The following is a 19,503-nucleotide window of genomic DNA, read 5'->3' as shown; positions in this document are numbered from 1 at the left end:
GTGGAGTGGAGAATTAAAGTGACAAGTGACCGGAAGCTCAGGGTCACCTTTACGGACTGAACGGAGGTGTTCCGCAAAGCGGTCACCCAATCTGCGTTTGGTCTTCCCAATGTAGAGGAGACCGCATCGTGAGCAGCGAATACAGTATATTAAATTGCAAGAAGTACAAGTAAATCGCTGTTTCACCTGGAAGGGGTGTTTGGGGCCCTGGACAGTGTCATAGAGTTATACAGCACAGAAAGAGGCCCATCGTGTCCACGCCGGCCATCAAGCCCTATCTATTCTAATCCCATTTTCCAGCACTTGGTCCGTAGCCTTGTATGCTATGGCGTTTCAAGTGCTCATCTAAATGCTTCTTGAATGTTGTGAGGGTTCCTGCCTCTACCACCCTTTCAGGCAGTGAGTTCCAGATTCCAGCCACCCTCTGGGTGAAAACGTTTTTCCTCCAATCTCCTCTAAACCTCCTGCCCCTTATCTTGAAACTACGCCCCCTGGTTATTGACCCCTCTACTAAGGGGAAAAGTTCCTTTCTATCTACCCTATCTATGCCCCTCATAATTTTGTACACCTCAATCAGGTCCCCCCTCAGCCTTCTCTGCTCTAAGGAAAACAACCCTAGCCTGACCAGTCTCTCTTCATAGCTGAAGCGCTCCAGCCCAGGTAACATCCTGGTGAATCTCCTCTGCACCCTCTCCAATGCAATCACATCCTTCCTATAGTGTGGCGACCAGAACTGCACACAGTATTCCAGCTGTGGCCTAACTAGCGTTTTGTACAGCTCCATCATAACCTCCCTGCTCTTGTCTTCATTAGCCAAGGCACAGAATATAAGTATCCCATATGCCTTTTTAATCACCTTATCTACCTGTCCTGCTGCCTTCAGGGATCTATGTACATGCACACCAAGGTCCCTCTGATCCTCTATCCTTCCTGGGGTCCGACCATTCATTGTGTATTCCCTTGCCTTGTTAGTCCTCCCAAAATGCATCACCTCACATTTTTCAGGGTTAAATTCCATTTGCCACTGTTCTGCCCATCTGACCAACCCGTCTATATCGGCTTCCCTCCTCGCTATTTACCACGCCACCAATTTTCGTGTCATCTGCGAACTTACTGATCATACCTCCTACATTCATATCTGAATCATTAATGTACACTGCAAATAGCAAAGGACCCAGCACCGATCCCTGCGGTACACCACTGGACACAGGCTTCCAGTCACAAAAACAACCTTCGACCATCACCCTCTGCCTCCTGCCACTAAGCCAATTTTGGATCCAATGTGCCAAATTGCCCTGGATCCCATGGGCTCTTACCTTCTTGACCAGTCTCCCATGTGGGACCTTGTCAAAAGCCTTACTGAAGTCCATGTAGACTACATCAACTGCACGACCCTCATCCACACACCTAGTAACCACTTGAAAAATTCAATCAAATTGGTTAGACATGATCTCCCCCTGACAAAGCCACGCTGACTATCCTTGATTAATCCTTGCCTCTCCAAGTGGAGACTAATTCTGTCCCTCAGAATTTTCCAATAATTTCCCTACCGCTGATGTTAGGCTCACTGGCCTGTAAGGGAGGAGGTAAAAGGGCAGGTGTTGCATCTCCTGCGCTTGCACGGGAAGGTGCCGTGGGGCGGGATGGGGCTGTTGGTGGTGATTGAGGAGTGAACTAGGGTGTTGCGGAGAGAGCGGTCCCTTCGGAATGCTGAAAGGGGAGGGGAAGATGCGTTTGGTGGTGGGATCACGCTGCAGGTGGCGGAAATGGCGGAGGATGATCCCTTTGATGTGGAGGCTGGTGGGGTGAAAGGTGAGGACAAGGGGAGCCCTATCGTGGTTCTGGGAGGGAGAAGGGGTGAGAGCAGAAGTGCGGGAAATGGAACGGACACGGTTGAGAGCCATGCCAACCACGTTAGAGGGGAATCCTCGGTTGAGGAAAAAGGAAGACATATTGGAGGTGCTAGTATGGAAGGTGGCATCGTCAGAACAGATGCGGCGGAGACTGAGAAACTGGGAGAATGGAGTAGAGTACTTACAGGAAGCAGGGTGGAAGGAAGTGTAGTCCAGGTAGCTGTGGGAGTCAGTGGGCATGTAGTGGATGTTTGTCGATAGCCTATCCCCAGAAATGAAAACAGAGAAGTCAAGGAAGGGAAGGGAAGAGTCAGCATGGCAGCTGTTGATTATTCTGCCATCCCCATTTGCAACATTTAATCTCCTTACTTCCATTCTAGCACAGACCGTCCCTTTAGTTCTTTCCTGCCCCCCCCCCCTTTCCCTGCTTCTGCACCTGCTTAAAACCTGTTACATCTCTAACTTTTTCCAGTTCTGACGAAGGGTCCCAGACCCGAAACGGTAACTCTGTTTCTCTCTCCACGGATGTTGCCTGGCCTGCTGAGTGTTTCCAGCGTTTTCTGTTGTTATTTCAGATTTCCAGCATCTGTAGTATTTTGCTATTGTACCTCATAACAGACTTGCTCAGAAAATAGAAGCACATGGATTAAAGGGACGGTGGTAACTTGGGTACATAATTGGCTAATGGATAGGAGGCAGAGAGTATTGGTGAACGGATGTTTTTCTGACTGGAGAGAAGTATGCAGTGGGGTCTCCCAGGGGTCGGTATTAGGACCATTGCTTTTCTTATATATAAATGACCTGGATTGGGTATAGGAGTCCAATTTGAAGTTTGTGGCTGATACAAAACTTGGCAACATAGTAAATAATGAGCAGGATAGTAGAAAACTTCAGGGGGGCACAGACAGACTGGTGACATGGGCAGACACATGGCAGATGCAGTTTAATGCAGAGAAGTGTGAAGAGATGCATTTTGGAGGAAAAACATGGAGAGACAGTATAATCTCAATGGTACTATTTTTAGGGGGTGCAAGAGCAGAGGGACCTGGGGGTGCGTATTCATAAATCCTTGAAGGTGGCAGGGCAAGTTGATGGCAGCTAAGAAAGCATATGGGATACTTGGCTTTGTAAATAGGGGCATTAAATACAAAAACAAGGAAGTCATGGTAATCCTTTACAAATCTCTGGTTAGGCCTCAGCTGGAGTATTGTGTACAATTCTGGGCATCACAGTTTAGGAAACATGTCGAGGCCCTGGAGAGGGTACAGAGGAGCACTGTACCCTTTAAGCTGCATGACTGCGCAAGGCTCCAGGGGTCCCGTGCAGCCGGTGAGCCGGCTTTTAAGTTGAAAAAAACACTCATGCGCGGACTTTTGAATGGGCTACGCAGCCCAAAAAAAAATTACGGGGAACATTGCAGAAGAGATTTATCAGGATGATACCAGGGGTGGGGGAGTTCAGTTATGTGGAGAGATTGGGGAAGCTGGGATTGTTCTCCTTAGAGCAGAGAAGGTTAAGGGGAGATTTAATAGAGGTGTTCAAAATTATGAGGGGTTTTGATAGAACAAGTAGGAAGAAAGTGTTTCCTCTGGCAAGTGGGTCAGTAACCAGAGGTCACAGATTTAAAATAATTAGCAAAAGAACCAGAGGGGGAAATGAGAAATTTCTTCACACAGAGGGTTGTTAAGATCTGGGACACATGTACTTGAAGAGGACTAATTTGCAGAGTTATGGGGCAACAGTTGGGGTGTGGGACTAAATTGGACAGCTCGTTCAAAGAGCTGGCACAGGCCCGACAGGCCGAATGGCCTCCTTCTGTGCTGTAAGATTCTATATTAGAAAAAGTAGGAGAGACGGTGAGATGAATCAGGAGACGCTGCTCAGGTCTCACCAATCTTGGGCTATAAAAGCCTGTAGGTTGCAGGAGGTGAGGAGTTCCACGGTTCTGAGGTCTCAGGAGTGAGTTAGAGGAGGGGATGGTACGATGAGTCTTGATTTCATAGCAAGGAAGGGTGAATTGGTTTGAGAATGTACGGTATATGAAGGGCACTTGTTCTGAAGTAGAATTTGCTGTAGATAATTCAGCTGAAGAGCTCTAGTCTGTGACTCTGTTGATGGCTAATATCTGCCTTGTGTTACTAATCATTTTAGGTGTTTCTGGAGAATCTGAGCCATGAAGACTCATTTGTTTATTTGTCTGCGATTCAAGGTAAGAGGGTTTGCTGAACTTAATGGTTAACCAAAGATCTGTGAGTACAAGGCAGCCCGTCGCCCTCGAGACAGCAGTTGCAATGCACGTTATTCACCCTGTTAACATAACACTGCTATTCCACGTCTCAGTCAGTGCCTCACAGTTCAAACTTTCAGTCTGGTAGTCATGGTCAGGTGCTTGGTGTGCCCAAGTACAAATCACACACTGAGAACAAAAGCACTGGCCCAGCTTTTGAACCATGGTGTGCATCATTTCCAACCCTTCTCCAGTCCGAGCACCACCCATTTGCCCTAACGCGCTCTTTCCTGACCATGCTGCTACATTCCTTTAAATCATACGCCTGAATTTTTCTAAAGCCTACTGTGAGACCCCTTCTGACAGCCATTTACACTGCATCGACCACATTCCCTTTAAATTTGCCAAACACGACTTGCCTATAACAAATCTGTGCTGGCTGCCCTTGATTGACTCGTATTTCTAAATGCTCACTAATTCATCTCGAATGAGAAATTCTAGGAGTTTGCCCACAACTGACATCAGACTATTACAATAGTGAAATACTGCAGATGCTGGAAATCTGAAATAACAACAGAAAACGCTGGAAAAACTCAGCAGGCCAGGCAACATCCGTGGAGAGAGAAACAGAGTTAACGTTTCAGGTCTGGGACCCTTCGTCAGAACTGGAAAAAAGCAAGAAAAGGAACAGATTTTAAAGCAAGTTTAGGGGCTGGGAAATGGGGGAGGGGATGAAAGAACAAAAAGGAAGGCCTGTGATAGGATAGAAGGCAGGAGAAGTAAAGAGGCATTAAGAGATATTGAAGGCAAGAGGAGATGGTAATGGGACAGGTTAAGAAACAAAGGATGGCTCTAGATGGGGTGTGAATTGCGCTGGCAGAATGAAAGACAGCTGCCATGTGGGAGGGAAGAAAAAAAGGCACAAACAAAAAGTGGATAAAAAATATATATATGATAGGAGCCGAGGTTATGATCTGAAATTGTTGAACTCTGTTGAGTCCAGAGGGCTGTAAAAGTGCCTAATCGAAAAATGAGGTGCTGTTCCTCGAGCTTACACTAAGCTTCCGTGGAACAATGCAAGAGGCCGCAGATGGTGAGGTCTGAGTGGGAATGGAGCGGTGAATTAAAGTGACAGGCGACCGGAAGCTCGAGGTCCCCCTTACGGACTGAACGGAGGTGTTCCGCAAAGCGGTCACCCAATCTGCGTTTGGTCTCCCCAATGTAGAGGAGACCGCATCGTGAGCAGCGAATACAATATACTAAATTGCAAGAAGTACAAGTAAATCGCTGTTTCACCTGGAAGGGGTGTTTAGGACCCTGGACAGTGGGAAGAGGGGAGGTATAAGGGCATGTGTTACATCTCCTGCACTTGCATGGGAAGGTGCCAGGGGAAGGGGTGCTGGGGGTGATAGAGGAGTGGACTAGGGTGTCTCGGAGGGAGCGGTCCCTACAGAATGCTGAAAGGGGAAGTGAGGGGAAGATGCGTTTGGTGGTGGGATCACGCTGGAGGTGGCGGAAATGGCGGAGGATGATCTGTTGAATGTGGAGGCTGGTGGGGTGAAAGGTGAGGGCAAGGGGAACCCTATCGTGGTTCTGGGAGGGAGAGGCAGGGGTGAGGGCTATGTTAGACATTAGTGTGTAGTTTCCTGGTCTGTCCTTCTTTCCCATCTTCATATTTCATTGGCCACTCTCCAGTTCCATGCCACAATGAGTAGATTTGAGGGTTATAAAACTGGTCAGAGCCTCTGATATCTCCGCTCTGTCTTCTGTCAACAGACTAATGTGACATCAGGCTGATAACTGAACCATTGATTGTAGATCCTTGAGTGGCCCAGAGTCACACCAGCTCCATGGGAGATTTCCTGCCAGGAATCTCTAGTCTTTGGAAACACTTCGATCAGAATCACGAATAGATTGATACTAGTGTGCATAATGTGAGCGATTTCCTGGGTGAATGGGCTGCCTCGTATCATGTCCCAGGCTGAGGTGTGCTCAGTATGATAGCAAAATACTGCAGATGCTGGAAATCCGAAATAACAACAGAAAATGCTGGAAAAACTCCGTATGCTCAGTATGGTTATGTGTGAGGGGTAAGAAATGCAAATGAGAGTAACTGCATTAAATGGAAATGTGCTGAGGCATCTCCCGAGGTCTGACTGCAGCTGATGCCCAGAGCAGTCACTGCGTCTCAGTAAGTTGCTGACTTTTCATTAAATTCTGCTGCAGATTTTATGCTGCAGGAACATCAGGAAAGAGACCTGCGCTGTGGGCTGTGTGTCAGTACTACAGCGCACTGCACTGGGGGAAATACCCCCACTGTGGGCAGTGTGTCAGTACTACAGCACACTGCACTGGGGGAAATACCCTCACTGTGGGCAGTGTGTCAGTACTACAGCACACTGCACTGGGGGAAATACCCTCACTGTGGGCAGTGTGTCAGTACTACAGCGCACTGCACTGGGGGAAATACCCTCACTGTGGGCAGTGTGTCAGTACTACAGCGCACTGCACTGGGGGAAATACCCTCACTGTGGGCAGTGTGTCAGTACTACAGCGCACTGCACTGGGGGAAATACCCTCACTGTGGGCAGTGTGTCAGTACGACAGCGCACTGCACTGGGGGAAATACCCTCACTGTGGGCAGTGTGTCAGTACTACAGCGCACTGCACTGGGGGAAATACCCTCACTGTGGGCAGTGTGTCAGTACTACAGCGCACTGCACTGGGGGAAATACCCCCACTGTGGGCAGTGTGTCAGTACTACAGCGCACTGCACTGGGGGAAATACCCTCACTGTGGGCAGTGTGTCAGTACTACAGCGCACTGCACTGGGGGAAATACCCTCACTGTGGGCAGTGTGTCAGTACTACAGCGCACTGCACTGGGGGAAATACCCTCACTGTGGGCAGTGTGTCAGTACTACAGCGCACTGCACTGGGGGAAATACCCTCACTGTGGGCAGTGTGTCAGTACTACAGCACACTGCACTGGGGGAAATACCCCCACTGTGGGCAGTGTGTCAGTACTACAGCGCACTGCACTGGGGGAAATACCCCCACTGTGGGCAGTGTGTCAGTACTACAGCGCACTGCACTGGGGGAAATAACCTCACTGTGGGCAGTGTGTCAGTACTACAGCGCACTGCACTGGGGGAAATACCCTCACTGTGGGCAGTGTGTCAGTACTACAGCACACTGCACTGGGGGAAATACCCCCACTGTGGGCAGTGTGTCAGTACTACAGCGCACTGCACTGGGGGAAATACCCCCACTGTGGGCAGTGTGTCAGTACTACAGCGCACTGCACTGGGGGAAATAACCTCACTGTGGGCAGTGTGTCGGTACTACAGCGCACTGCACTGGGGGAAATACCCTCACTGTGGGCAGTGTGTCGGTACTACAGCGCACTGCACTGGGGGAAATACCCTCACTGGGGGCAGTGTGTCGGTACTACAGCGCACTGCACTGGGGGAAATACCCCCAGTGTGTCAGTACTACAGCACACTGCACTGGGGGAAATACCCCCACTGTGGGCAGTGTGTCAGTACTACAGCACACTGCACTGGGGGAAATACCCCCACTGTGGGCAGTGTGTCAGTACTACAGCGCACTGCACTGGGGGAAATACCCTCACTGTGGGCAGTGTGTCAGTACTACAGCGCACTGCATCCCGGGAAATACCCCCACTGTGGGCAGTGTGTCAGTACTACAGCGCACTGCACTGGGGGAAATACCCCCACTGTGGGCAGTGTGTCAGTACTACAGCACACTGCACTGGGGGAAATACCCTCACTCTGGGCAGTGTGTCAGTACTACAGCGCACTGCACTGGGGGAAATACCCCCACTGTGGGCAGTGTGTCAGTACTACAGCACACTGCACTGGGGGAAATACCCTCACTCTGGGCAGTGTGTCAGTACTACAGCGCACTGCACTGGGGGAAATACCCTCACTGTGGGCAGTGTGTCAGTACTACAGCGCACTGCACTGGGGGAAATACCCCCACTGTGGGCAGTGTGTCAGTACTACAGCGCACTGGGGGAAATACCCCCACTGTGGGCAGTGTGTCAGCACGACAGCGCACTGCACTGGGGGAAATACCCCCACTGTGGGCAGTGTGTCAGTACTACAGCACACTGCACTGGGGGAAATACCCGCAGTGTGTCAGTACAACAGCGCACTGCACTGGGGGAAATACCCCCACTGTGGGCAGTGTGTCAGTACTACAGCGCACTGGGGGAAATACCCTCACTGTGGGCAGTGTGTCAGTACTACAGCGCACTGCACTGGGGGAAATACCCCCACTGTGGGCAGTGTGTCAGTACTACAGCGCACTGGGGGAAATACCCCCACTGTGGGCAGTGTGTCAGCACGACAGCGCACTGCACTGGGGGAAATACCCCCACTGTGGGCAGTGTGTCAGTACTACAGCGCACTGCACTGGGGGAAATACCCTCACTGTGGGCAGTTTGTCAGTACTACAGCGCACTGCACTGGGGGAAATACCCTCACTGTGGGCAGTGTGTCAGTACTACAGCGCACTGCACTGGGGGAAATACCCCCACTGTGGGCAGTTTGTCAGTACTACAGCGCACTGCACTGGGGGAAATACCCTCACTGTGGGCAGTGTGTCAGTACTACAGCGCACTGCACTGGGGGAAATACCCCCACTGTGGGCAGTGTGTCAGTACTACAGCGCACTGCACTGGGGGAAATACCCTCACTGTGGGCAGTGTGTCAGTACTACAGCGCACTGCACTGGGGGAAATACCCCCACTGTGGGCAGTTTGTCAGTACTACAGCGCACTGCACTGGGGGAAATACCCTCACTGTGGGCAGTGTGTCAGTACAGGAAACTCTTTGGTATCCGGCACCGACGGGACCGGTGTGTTGCCGGTTGATTAAAAATTCTGGATGATGGAGAGGGCTATCTACCGAAGCTATTTTTAACAAACAAAAATTAAAAAATCAAGAAATGTGCAGTATAATCTCGCTTAACCGGCACCACAAAAAAATTACCCGGTACAATTCTCACTCCGAAAACTACAGGATACAGTCGTTTATAAGTTTTGTTTTACTGTTAAGTAATTAAAGAGTTATGGATTACCCTCAACTGGCAGTACTGTACTTAATCAAGCATCTTCCACCATCTATTTAACACAACATTCTGTAGGTGAGTACCCAATTATACTGCACGTCTTGATTTTTTTATTTTTGTTTGTTAAAAATAGCCTCGGTAGATATACCTCTCCGTTATCCAGAATTTTTTATCAACCGGCACCATCCCGGCCCTGTCGGTGCCGGATACCAAGGAGTTTCCTGTAGTTGGACTTCCGACAGCGCCAAGTAGCCGAGTAGTGGCAGTTTGGAGAACTACCCCCACTGACCAACTCGGCCACTGCGGGAGACTCGGACTCGGCAACATTTCCGGTGATTGAGGTGTTGTTTTCGGAGTATGATTTTTGCCGGTTAATAGAGAATTCCGTTTAAACGAGAGTTTCCTGTACTACAGTGCACTGTACCAGGGCATCGGGGTGGAGGGTGCAGATAGCGGTGGGGAATGTGGATGGTGCAATGTTCACTTCTGCCCCACAGGCAGTGTGTATGCTAATGGTGTTATTCGGCTCACTGTTTCCAGGACGATTTATTTTCCAGCTCATACAGCTGCTCGGTGATGTGCCCTAGTTGCTGTAGCTAATCCTGTGTTGGATTGTGTGAGCTGGGGCAGGGAGATGCAGAGCTGGCTGCTCACTTAATTCAACATAGCTGATTTCCTTTGTTCAATCGCATAAACCCCTCCCAATTGGGATGCTCCAATTGTTTCACATCATGAAGTAGGAGCTTCAGCACTTATTACTGCGATATCACTCTACTACAGGAAACTCTCTTTTTACCGGCACCTAAATAACCGGAAATCTCTCTTAACCGACAAAATTCAGGAGTAGGTTCAGGTAAGTTTTACTTCATATTAGTGGCTGTGTAACCGGGGTTCCTGCACCTGTTGCTGTGCAACAGGGACGCCTGGATCTGTGGCCGTGCACGGGGCTCTCGTACCTTACTAAGTATACCTCTCTGTAATCCGGACTTTTTGATCAACCGGCAGCACGCCGGTCCCGTCGGTGCCGGATTAAAGAGTTTCCTGTAGTTGGTATGTGTTCCTGTTGTGTGGTGGTTCAGCCTGATTACTGAGGAGCAGTTTGGTCTTGCTTCACTGAGCGTAAATCTTCAATTATACTTTGTTCCGTGTGGAGCAGATTCACTGGGGCTTCCTGCTGTCCTGGCATCGTTCTTCCTGCTCTCCTACCAAAGTGCGATGGAGGAATTGTGATCGCTGTTACTGTGTGTCTCACCCAATTTGCTGCATCACTTGCAACAACAACTTGCATTTATATAGTGCCTTTAACGTCGTAAAACGTCCCAAGGCGCTTGCACCCACATCCGGCCTTCCATTTTGCAGTGTACCTTTCTGCACCAAGTCGAGAAATCATCAGTAACACCCCCCCAAACCACTCATATAGATCCCAGCCTGTAACTCACTCCCAGGTATCTGTTATTCTATATATAAACCCCCCAAACCACTCATATAGATCCCAGCCTGTAACTCACTCCCGGGTATCTGTTATTCTGTATATAAACCCCCGAACCACTCATATAGATTCCAGCCTGTAACTCACTCCCGGGTATCTGTTATTCTATATATGAACCCCCCAACCCCTCGATTAGATTCCAGCCTGTAACTCACTCCCAGGTATCTGTTATTCTATATATAAACCCCCCGAACCCCTCGATTAGATTCCAACATGTAACTCACTCCCGGGTATCTGTTATTCTATATATAAACCCCCCCGAACCCCTCAATTAGATTCCAGCCTGTAACTCACTCCCTGGTATCTGTTATTCTATATATAAACACCCCCGAACCCCTCGATTAGATTCCAGCCTGTAACTCACTCCCGGGTATCTGTTGTTTTATGTATAAACTCCCCCCGAACCCCTCGATTAGATTCCAGCCTGTAACTCACTCCCTGGTATCTGTTATTCTATATATAAACACCCCCGAACTCCTCGATTAGATTCCAGCCTGTAACTCACTCCTGGGTATCTGTTATTCTATATATAAACCCCCCTGAACCCCTCGATTAGATTTCAGCCTGTAACTCACTCCCAGGTAACTGTTGTTTTATATATAAACCCCCCGAACCCCTCGATTAGATTCCAGCCTGTAACTCACTCCCGGGTATCTGTTATTCTATATATAAACCCCCCGAACCCCTCGATTAGATTTCAGCCTGTAACTCACTCCCAGGTAACTGTTGTTTTATATATAAACCCCCCGAACCCCTCGATTAGATTCCAGCCTGTAACTCACTCCCGGGTATCTGTTGTTTTATATATAAACACCCCCGAACCTCTCGATTAGATTCCAGCCTGTAACTCACTCCCAGGTAACTTGTTTTTTGTATAAACCCCCCTGAACCCCTCGATTAGGTTCCAGCCTGTAACTCACTCCCGGGTATCTGTTATTCTATATATAAACCCCCCGAACCCCTCGATTAGATTCCAGCCTGTAACTCACTCCCGGGTATCTGTTGTTTTATATATAAACACCCCAACAATCGCAATCCAACAATAAGGGCATTGTGCTTCTCTCTAACCAGAGCCCAGAGCTGAAGGTCCATCCATCACTAGTCATTATTCATTGTCAACCACTTGACCCGTGGCTTGTCTGGAGAGTCTGTATCTCTGTGCTGCTTGCCTTGGAACGGGTGTTAACAAGCAGAAGGTTGGATGGTTGCCCCTGGTGAGGCCACTGCCATCTCTAGCATCTTTGGGGTTATGATGTGTTAAGTCTAGTATGACACCCAAGTCTCTTTCAATTTATCTTTAACTATTCCAGCACCATTCATGGAGTGCGTTGTCATTTTTGCTTCCTATGGTCAGTACTCCACACTCGTTTACACTAAATACTAACATATATTGTGTCAAACTCATTTTGTAATTTGTGAGATGCCTCCAGTTCCACTTTCCCTCCTAGTTTGGCATTGTGCAAATTTGACCAATGTGTGTTGGGTTTCTGAGGCCAAGTCATTGATGTAACTTCGAAGCCGTTGTGGTCCCAACTCCGATCCCGGGGCACCTCCCTCTCCCACCCCAACATAACTCCTCTCACAAGTACCCGTCTTCTGGCCTTCAGTGGGAATGGTAGCATAATGGTTAAGTTACTGGACTAGTAACTAGTTCAAATCCCACCACGACAGCTGGGGAATTTAAATTCAGTTAATTAAATAAATCTGGAATAATTACTAGTATCAGTAATGGTGACCATGAAACTATTGGATTGTCGTAAAAACCCGTCTGGTTCACTAATGTGAAGGAAATCTGCCGTCCTTACCTGGTCTGCCTATATGTGACTCCAGACCCACAACAATGTGGTTGACGCTTAATTGCCCTCTGAAATGGCCGAGCAAGCCACTCAGTTGTAACAAACTGCTACGAAACACAATAATAAGAATAAAACCGGACGGACCACCCGGCATCGACCTCGGCACCGGCTACGGACACGACAACGGTACACGTAGCCCAGTCGACCCAGCAAAGTCCTCTTCACCAACATCTGGGGACTTGTGCCAAAATTGGGAGAGCTGTCCCACAGACTAGTCAATCAACATAGTCATACTCACAGAATCATACTTTTCAGACAATGTCCCAAACTCCTCCATCACCATCCCTGGGTATGTCCTGTCCCACCGGCAGGAAACACCTACCAGGGATGGTGGCACAGTGGTATACAGTCGGGAAGGAGTGGCCCTGGGAGTCCTCAACATTGACTCCGGACCCCATGAAGTCTCATGGCTTCAGGTCAAGTATGGGCAAGGAAACCTCGTGCTGATTACCACCTACCGCCCTCCCTCAGCTGGTGAATCAGTACTCCTCCATGTTGACCACTTGGAAGAAGCACTGAGAGCAGCAAGGGCACAGAATGTACTCTGGGTGGGGACTTCAATGTCCATCAGCAAGAGTGGCTCGGTAACACCACTACTGATGAAGCTGGCCGAGTCCTGAAGGACATAGCTGCCAGTCTGGGCCCGCGACAGGTGGTGCGAGAACCAACACGAGGGAAAAACCTACTTGACCTCGTCCTCACCAATCTACCTGTCGCAGATGCATCTGTCCATGACAGCATTGGTAGCAGTGACCACTGCACAGTCTTTGTGGAGACAAAGTCCCGTCTTCACACTGAGGACACCCTCCATCGTGTTGTGTGGCACTACCACCGTGCTAAATGGGATGGATTCAGAACAGATCTAGCAGCTGAAAACTGGGCATCCATGAGGCGCTGTGGGCCATCAGCCACCACAATCTGTAAACTCGTGGCCCGGCATATCCCTCACACCATTACCATCAAGCCAGGGGACCAACCCTGGTTCAATAAGGAGTGTAGAAGAGCATGCCAGGAGCAGCACCAGGCATATCTAAAAATGATGTGCTAACCTGGGGAAGTTGCAATACAGGACTACATGCATGCTAAAAAGCGGAAGCTGAAAAGCGGAAGCAGCATGCTATAGACAGGGCTAAGCGATCCCACAATCAACGGATCAGATCAAAGCTCTGCAGGTCTGTCACATCCAGTCGTGAATGGTGCTGCACCATCAAACAACTAATGGGAGGAGGAGGCTCCATGAATATCCCTATCCTCAATGACGGTGGAGCCCAGCACGTGAGTGCAAAAGACAAGTCTGAAGCGTTTGCAACCATCTTCAGCCAGAAGTGCCGAGTGGATGATCCATATCGGCCTCCTCCTGAGGTCCCCACCATCATAGAAGCCAGTCTTCAGCCAATTCCAATAACTTGACGTGATATCAAGAAACAGCTGAGCGCACTGGATACAGCAAAGGCAATGGGCCCCGACAACATCCCGGCTGTCGTGCTCAAGACTTGTGTTCCAGAACTAGCCAAAGTGATGGAAGGTGTCATCGACAGTGCGATCAAGCAGCACTTACTCGTCAATACCCTGTTCACTGATGCCCAGTTTGGGTTCCGCCAAGACCACTCGGCTCCAGACCTCATTACAGCCTTGGTCCAAACATGGACAAAGGAGCTGAATTCCAGAGGTGAGGTGAGAGTGACTGCCCTTGACATCAAGGCAGCATTTGACCGAGTGTGGCATCAAGGAGCCCTAGTAAAACTGAAGTCAATGGGATTCGGGCGGGGGGTAAACTCTCCACTGGCTGGAGTCATACCTAGCACAAAGGAAGATGGTTGTGGTGGTTGGATGTCAATCATCTCAGCCCCAGGACATCGCTGCAGGAGTTCCTCAGGGCAGTCTACTAGGCCCAACCATCTTCAGCTGCTTCATCAATGACCTTCCCTTCAACATAAGGTCAGAAATGGGGATGTTCACCGATGACTGCACAGTGTTCAGTGCCATTCGCAACTCCTCAGATAAAGAAGCAGTCCATGCCCGCATGCAATAAGACCTGGATGGCATTCAGGCTTGGGCTGATAAGTGACAGGTAACATTTGCGCCCACAAGTGCCAGGCAATGACTATCTCCAACAAATGACAGTCTAACCACCGTCCCATGACATTTAATGGCATTGCCATCATTGAATTCCCCCACCATCAACATCCTGGGGAGGTCACCATTTACCAGAAACTTAACTGGACCAGCCACATAAATACTGTGGCAACAAGAGCAGGTCAGAGGCAAAGTATTCTGCGGCGAGTGTCTCACCTCCTGACTCCCCAAAGCCTTTCCACCATCTACAAGGCACAAGTAAGGAGTGTGATGGAATACTCTCCACTTGCAGCTCCAACAATACTCAAGAAGCTCGACACCATCCATGACAAAGCAGCCCACTTGATTGGCACCCCATCCACCACCTTAAACATTCACTCCCTCCACCACCGGCGTACCGTGGCTGCAGTGTGTACCATCTACAAGATGCACTGCAGCAACTCGCTAAGGCTTCTTCGGCAGCACCTCCCAAACCCGCGACCTCTACAACCTAAAAGGACAAGGGCAGCAGGCGCATGGGAACACCACCACCTCAAATTCCCCTTCCAAGTCACACACCATCCTGACTTGGAAATATATCGCCGATCCTTCATCTTCGCTGGGTCAAAATCCTGGACCTCCCTCCCTAACCGCACTGTGGGAGTACCTTCACCACACGGACTGCAGCGGTTCAAGAAGGCAGCTCCCCATACCTTCTCAAGGGCAACTAGGGATGGGTCATAAATGCTGGCCTTGCCAGCAATGCCCAGATCCCATGAATAGATTTTTTTAAAAAGCCAATTTTTATCCATACCCAAGATTTACCCTGAATCCCAGCAGCTTTGAGTGAAACTTTTTGGAAGTCCAGATGCAACATGCCAAGAGTCCTTATAGCCTGTCTAGGAATTCCATTTCATTTGTATCTAAATTATTAATTTTGCGTAGCTGATTTCTGTTTGGGGAGAGCGTGTTGCTCATGTCTTTGCTTGTGAGTACTTTGAGAAAATAATCATTCAGAATGTTTTGGTGTTGTGCTCATAATCTGCCAGGTTCTTGTCCTGTTACTGTTGAAATACTGGAAGAATTGGTGTTTCATTTTACACCTATATCTGTGAATTTTCTCGGTCTCTCTTTGCCCTTCTAATTATCCTTTTAGGGTCGTGCTATCTTGCTGAACATAAGAAATAGGAGCAGGAGTAGGCCATTCAGCCCCTCGAGCCAGCTCCTCCATTCAATAAGATCCTTGCTGATCATCTACTTCAACTCCACTTTCCTGCACTATCCCAATGTCTCTTGATTCCCTTAATATCCAAAAATATGTCGATCTCTGTCTTGAATCTACTCAACGACTGAGCCTCCACAGCCCTCTGGGGTAAAGAATTCCAAAGATTCACCACCCTCTGAGTGAAGAAATTTCTCCTCATCTCAGTCCTAAATGTCCGACACCTTATTCTGAGACTGTGACCCCTGGTTCTAATCTCCCCAGCCAGGGGAAACATCCTCCCTGCATCTACCCTGTCAAGCCCCGTAAGAATTTTGTATGTTTCAATGAGATCACCTCTCATTCTTCTAAACTCTAGAGAATATAGGCCTAGTCTACTCAATCTCTCCTCATAGGACAATCCTCCCCATCCCAGGAACCAGTCTGGTGAACCTTCGTTGCACTCCCTCTTAGGTAAGGAGACCAAAATTGTACTTACCAGGGCCCTATATAATTGCAGTAAGATGTCTTTACTCTTGTACTCAAATCCTCTTGTAATGAAGGCCAACATACCATTTGCTTTCCTAATTGTTTGCTGTACCTGCATGTTAACTTTCAGTGATTTGTGTACAAGGACACCCAGGTCCCTCTGAACACCAACATTTCCCAATCTCACCATTTAAAAATACTCTGCTTTTCTATTTTTTCCTACCAAAGTGGATAACTTCATATTTCTCCACATGTGGGGGGAGGGGTCAAGTGAGGGGAAATTTAGAAATCTAAAGAGAAAGGTCAAGGCAATAGAGCAGTGTAGCGATTTGGGTAAAAATAAGCAGTGTGACAGGAAGGGACAGAGAGTTTAACGGTAGCAGTGCAGCAGAGAATAATGTCAAAGCAGGGAATAATGGTAAAAAAAATTAAATTAAAGGCTCTTTATCTGAATGCACGAAGCATTCATAACAAGATAGACGAACTAGTGGCACGAATAGAGATAAATGGGTTTGCTCTAATAGCCATTACAGAGACATGGTTGTAAGGTGGCCAAGGTTGGGAACTAAATGTTCCAGGGTACTTGACATTTTGAAAAGACATGCAGAATGGAAAAGGAGGGGGAGTAGCCCTGATAATAAAGGATGACATAAGGACAGTAGAGAGAGGATCTCTGGTCGGAAGATCAGGAAGTAGAATCAGTATGGGTGGAGATAAGGAATAACAAGGGGCAGAAAACACTGGTAGGAGTTGTATACAGGCCCCCTAACAGTAGCTATACCAATGAACAGAATATTAATCAAGAAATAGTAGGAGCTTGCAACAAAGGTAATGCAATAATCTTGGGGGACTTTAATCTTCATATAGGCTGGACAAATCAAATTGGCAAAGGTAGTCTGGAGGACGAGTTCATGGAATGCATTCGGGAGCGTTTCCTAGAACAATATGTCATGGAACCAACCAGGAAACAGGCTATTTTAGATCTTGTATTGTGTAATGAGACGGGGTTAATTAGCAATCTCACAGTAAAGGATCCTCTGTGGCAGAGTGATCATAATATGATAGAATTTCACCTTAATTTTGAGAGTGACTTGCCTAAGTCTGAAACTAGAGTCTTAAACTGAAATAAAGCCAATGACATAGGTATGAGGGGTGAGTTGGCTAAGGTAGATTGGAAAAATAGAATAAAAGGTATGACGGTAGATAAGCAGTGGCTAGCATTTAAAGAAATATTTCATAATTCTCAACAAAAATACATTCCATTGAGAAATAAAAACTCCACGGGAAAAGTGATCCAACCGTGGCTAACTAAAGAAGTTAAGGATAGCATTAGATTGAAAGAAGAAGCTTATAATGTTGCAAAGAATACAGGTAGACTACCCTTTATCCGGACTTCCGAAAACCGAAACCCTCTAAAAACCGAAGGTTTTTTCGTTCAGCGTAAGTCGTGCGTACGACTTACGCTGAACGAAAAAACCTTCGGTTTTTAGAGGGCTCCGGTTGCGGAAGTTCGGATAAAGGGTAAGTCGTGCGCACGACCCCCCCGCCGACCCCGCCAGCCCCGACAACCGCCGACCCCCCCGCCGGCCCCGACAACCGCCGACCCCGCCAGCCCCGACAACCGCCGATGCCCCCGCGGACCCCGCCAGCCCCGACAACCGCCGACCCCGCCAGCCGCCGACGACCCCGCCAGCCCCGACAACCGCGGACCCCGCCAGCCGCCGACCCCCCCGCGGACCCCGCCGGCCCCGACAACCGCCGACCCCCCCGCGGACCCCGCCGACAACCGCCGACCCCGCCAGCCCCGACAACCGCCGACCCCCCCGCGGACCCCGCCAGCCCCGACCACCGCCGACCCCCCCCCGCCGGCCCCGACCCCCGCCGACCCCGACTGATTACGCTGAGCGTCAGCGTAAGTTGTGCGCACGACCCCCCCGCGGACCCCCGCCGACCCACCTTCCGAAATCCGAAATTCTCCTTTATCCGAAACTCGGCTGGTCCCGAGGTTTTCGGATAAAGGATAGTCTACCTGTAATAGTAAATCTGAGGATTGGGAGAGTTTCAGAAGCGAACAAAGGATGACCAAAAAATTGATTAAAAAGGGAAAAAATAGAATGAGAGAAAACTAGCAAGGAATATTAAAGCAGATTGTAAGAGTTTCTACAAGTATGTCAAAAAAAAGAGTAGCAAAAGTAAACGTTGGTCCCTTAGAGGCTGAGACAGGAGAAATTATTATGGGGAATAAGGAAATGGCAGAAACATTAAACAAATATTTTGTATCTGTCTTCACAGTAGAAAACACAAAAAGCATACCAAAAATGGTGGGGAACCAAGGGTCTAATGAGGGTGAGGAACTTAACGTAATTAATATAAGTAGAGAAAAAGTACTAGAGAAACTAATGGGACTAAAAGCCAACAAATCCCCTGGACCTGACTGCCTGTATACTAGGGTTCTAAAAGAGGTGGCTGGAGAGATAGTGGATGCATTGGTTTTGATCTTCCAAAATTCCCTAGATTCTAGAATGGTCCCAGCAGATTGAAAGGTCGCAAATGTAACACTGCTATTCAAGAAAGGAGGGAGAGAAAAAACAGGGAACTACAGGCCAGTTAGCCTGACATCAGTTGTTGGGAAAATGCTGGAATCCATTGTTAAGGAAGTGGTATCAGGGCACTTAGAAAATCATACTGTAATAGGATTGGACAGAGTTAACATGGATTTATTAAAGGGAAATCATGTTTGACGAATCTGAGGGGGGAGAGTGAACAGCCAGAGGTTGTGGTCCATATTGGTACCAACGACATAGGTAGAAAGAGGGATGAGGTCCTGCAGACAGATTTTAGGGAGCTAGGAAAGAGATTAAAAAGCAGGACCTAGCTTTGTTTCATCAACAAACTTGAATATATTACATTTGGTCCCCTCATCCAAATCATTGATATAGATTGTGACTAGCTGAGGCCCAAGCACTGATCCTTGTGGTACCCCACTAGTTACAGCCTGCCAACCTGAAAATGACCCGTTTATTCCTACTCTCTGTTTTCTGTCCGTTAACCAATCCTCAATCAATGCTAGTATATTACCCCCAATCCCATGAGCCCTAATGTTGTTTAATAACCTCTTGTGTGGCACCTTATCGAATGCCTTCTGAAAGTCCAAATACACCACATCCACTGGTTCCCCCTTGTCTATTCTGCTAGTTACAACCTCAAAAAACACCAACAGATTTGTCAAACATGATT

At 48.5% G+C, this 19,503-nt stretch overlaps 1 protein-coding gene across 1 annotated transcript in view; it reads left to right on the top strand.

Annotated features, from left to right (window-relative positions):
• The window catches only part of LOC147116784 (transport and Golgi organization protein 6 homolog), a 58,040-nt gene that overhangs the window by 16,724 nt on the left and 21,813 nt on the right, over nt 1-19,503 (top strand). Inside the window, exon 3 of the mRNA XM_085991967.1 lies at nt 4,005-4,062. Within this exon, the coding sequence (XP_085848093.1) occupies nt 4,005-4,062 (58 nt within the window). The remainder of the gene's footprint in view (nt 1-4,004; nt 4,063-19,503) is intronic.

Source organism: Somniosus microcephalus, chromosome 6 (genome assembly GCF_052327205.1).
Source record: "Somniosus microcephalus isolate GS21.2 chromosome 6, FLI_Smic_1.0, whole genome shotgun sequence".
Classification (NCBI taxonomy): Eukaryota; Metazoa; Chordata; class Chondrichthyes; order Squaliformes; family Somniosidae; genus Somniosus; species Somniosus microcephalus.
The sequence above is the reverse complement of the archived record's forward strand: the minus strand, read 5'-3'. Positions and strand labels throughout refer to the sequence as shown.